Below are 3,202 nucleotides of genomic sequence, written 5' to 3'. Positions count from 1 at the left end.
ATTCACTTATGATTTCATTGAAATTTTTTACAAGCAGAGCAAAAAAACTCCATTTTCGAAAAATTCGATTTTTCGACCATCTGTACCAGTAATAGATACCGGGCTGAAATTTTGGCGTTCTGAGTTTTATTGCCAAACCCAACATTCGTGCAAAGTTTCAGCCAATTCTGAGAACCCATGTGAATTTTGATTGATTTCGTGTGGAATGGGCGCGATGATCTTAGCCTCCAAAACGCTAGCCATGTACGCTAACGAATGACTATGTGCGTCATCAATGTACGAGGCGGCGAAAAAGCTGTCTTCAAAGTCTTCATCAAACCAGATATCGTCCAATCCTATAGCTTCTGGAAGCACTTCAGCTGATTTTGCTGTTGGACGGTTTGAAGAGACGGTTAATATTTTTGTACCTGGTTCAATCACGTTGGCCTTCTTCGAACAAACCACATCATTATGAATTAGAAGTTTTCGGTACGCAGCCTCAAACTGCTGTGCCGTTGGGTTGTCATTGAAGCCTAAAATAACATAATTTGTTGAACAAATTGATGGAAGTGTTTGTACAGTAGAGGTAAAAAAACAAAACAATTGAAATCTTTACCACCCATGCTTCGGATAGAACCAAAGAAAGACTCAAGCAAATCTTGGCTAAAACGATGACAGATGATTTTATCCATTTTGTCTGTTTGCACGTAATCGTTGAAGATTCCCATAAAACTAATCATATTGCTGTACGTTCCCATGAATGCGGTATTAACACCCGAATTAAAAATTGATCTCTCATCTCCTTCGACCTTCAGCTCTTTAAAATATTCCATAGCCTCTTCAAAACGATGAAATAGCTCAGGAGCAGTTGATTTGGATATCGCTCTCTTGAAGCCAGTAGCTCTTTCCGATGTTGTGGAATTCATAATGTCGAAGCTATCATTCCATATGCCAATATATTTCACGGTGGCCATTACATATTCAAACTGCTCACATTCTCCTTGCATGAATTCCATCGAATCAGCCACACTGTTGCTTATAGTCTCGGCGGCTAACTTCACTGACATTTTTTTCTTGTCCCATTGAATGTGGGCTTTTGTCAGCTTGTTCCCCAAGTTCCAGGAAAGATTTTTCTGGGCTTCATAAAGAGCTACAAAGTAACTCCATGAAATTACGCCACCGTCTCCATCAACTAGATTATGGACTGCAATAGTGTTCCGCGCCAATTTCAACATATGCGGATTATCCAAAATTACATATATCTTTCGATTGTTGTCAGCAGGATCGATAAAATATGGTTTTCCTTCAAAATTTCCACCGAAGATTTTAACCATCGCAAGGTTGGTACGATTACCATCAAATGTCATTGAAACAACGATTATTTCTATCTCACTTAAGCGAATGAGAAGTTCGTTTGTGATGGCTGCCTTTTCATCCGCTGTCAGTCCTTTGACTAAAAAGTACGCCACAGGTATTTTGAAGTCCTCTTTAACTCCACTAATCATAAACACCAAGGCATTTTTGGCAAGTGGCAAATTATCCTCATCTGGATGTAATGTGCGGTTGTTACTACCTAAATTGACGAATCCGTCAAATTTCTTTGAAGCAGCATTCCATTGAGCGTGATAACGGATTGCTACTTCATCGTCCATCAATGCACACAACATTTTCGATCCAGTTGTTTCTAGAACTTCATCGGCTTTCTTCTTCAGGACTTCGAAGGCTTCCATTGTGAATCCAGGTGATGCATTAATAGAAGCATACCAATTCCGCATTGTTGGGATGGCTGGCAATTTGTTATCAAATTTACTTCTTACATAATTATAGGCACGGGGGCTATAAAAATGCAAAGTCAAACAAAATGATCGCACATCTTCATTGTAGCATTTTTCATTACGTCCGGAAGACAGACACTCCAAAATCCTTTCATTTGCAGTCTAAAAATTGTAAAACAATTGTTTTTGTTATATTTTTGTTGTCTTGTTTTAATGTATTTATCGGTATTTATTTTTTAAAAATCATGAAAAAATCATACAATTGAAATAAAAGTAAAGTAAAAGTAGCGAGGTAAAAAAAATAAATGGAAAAATTCAAAGTTGTGTCAAATTCAAATCAAAATGTAAATGGAAGTAATGGAATGGCTTGCAATACACAAATGGATCGTTTTGATTATGATGCCTTAAACTAATATTTTTGCTTTTACTTTTACATCAGCCGTCGATTTAACTGGTTCGGGCTAAACAGCAAACCGTTTCAACTCCTTACGCTTCAAACGGGCAACTTGGTCTTGTAAATGCTTGATCTCTTTGGCTTTTTTCTCACACAATCCTTTGTACTTTTGCAATTGAATTTCCAATTGAAGGTAACGATTGTACTCCAATGCTGAGATTTCAAACTTCCTGGACGATAAAAAAGGAAGAATGCAAAACATGTTTTTATTCATATTGTCGATGTCATTTTTAGCAGTGCAAAAACAAAAGGTTATTATAAATCAATACTCACTTATCGCCATTCGGAATTGTATTTTCTTTCTGTTCCTGTACTTCGGGATTGTTTGTTGTTGTCGTTGAATTCAATTCTGCATCATTAACTGGTGGTTCAACATCAACAGCTTGTTCGGGTGTGGCCAATTGTTGCATTTCATCTTCATCGTTCGGCAAAAACACATTGATGTGTCCATCGGCACTGAAAAAGTCGAAAAAAATGTGAATTTAAAAACCGTGTTGCATCAGTATACAAAACATCTAAACTTACTCCGGAAAATATATTGGCAATGAACCTTTTTTGAGAATCTTCCGATTTCCACTTTGCTGGATGTAATTGGAGTCAAAATGATCAGCACACACTGAATATGTGATGGGAACGCTGTCAAATGTTTGGTGCTTTTGAATTTGCTTAATCCATTTTGCTCGTAACGCGGAATCGTTGTTCAGCTGTACACAATTCACGGTATGTCAATACAAATAACTAAAGCATACCAAGTACTTGAACACATTGAGCATAAGAAATGTTTTTTTGCTTTTTTAGTAGTAAAGTAGAACAAATACATTTTTAACAAAAACATATTCGCTTCAATATTTTAGTGAAAGCAGAAAACATATCTGAGTTTCAGTCATATACATGTATGTATGTGGAAATTAACTAACTCTTTATTTAATGACAGCACACAAGTGCAATGTTTGTGTTGCCTCCACTTTCGTTCCGAAATGAAAAAACGTAAATC

At 36.7% G+C, this 3,202-nt stretch overlaps 1 protein-coding gene across 1 annotated transcript; it reads right to left on the bottom strand.

Annotated features, from left to right (window-relative positions):
• Nucleotides 1-2,215: 2,215 nt before the first annotated feature.
• Nucleotides 2,216-2,912, bottom strand: LOC129570841 (uncharacterized; the record flags this gene model as incomplete). The annotated part of the gene is made up of 3 exons (XM_055450563.1): nucleotides 2,216-2,378; nucleotides 2,482-2,664; nucleotides 2,734-2,912. Coding segments are annotated over 3 exons (525 nt in total), but the record flags the coding sequence as incomplete, so codon positions are not given.
• Between the last annotated feature and the right edge of the window lie 290 nt (nucleotides 2,913-3,202).

Source organism: Sitodiplosis mosellana, unplaced genomic scaffold, assembly GCF_009176505.1.
Source record: "Sitodiplosis mosellana isolate CC-2019 unplaced genomic scaffold, AAFC_SMos_1.0 Smas_scaffold_336, whole genome shotgun sequence".
Lineage (NCBI taxonomy): Eukaryota > Metazoa > Arthropoda > Insecta > Diptera > Cecidomyiidae > Sitodiplosis > Sitodiplosis mosellana.
This window is presented reverse-complemented; position numbering and strand designations above follow the sequence as displayed.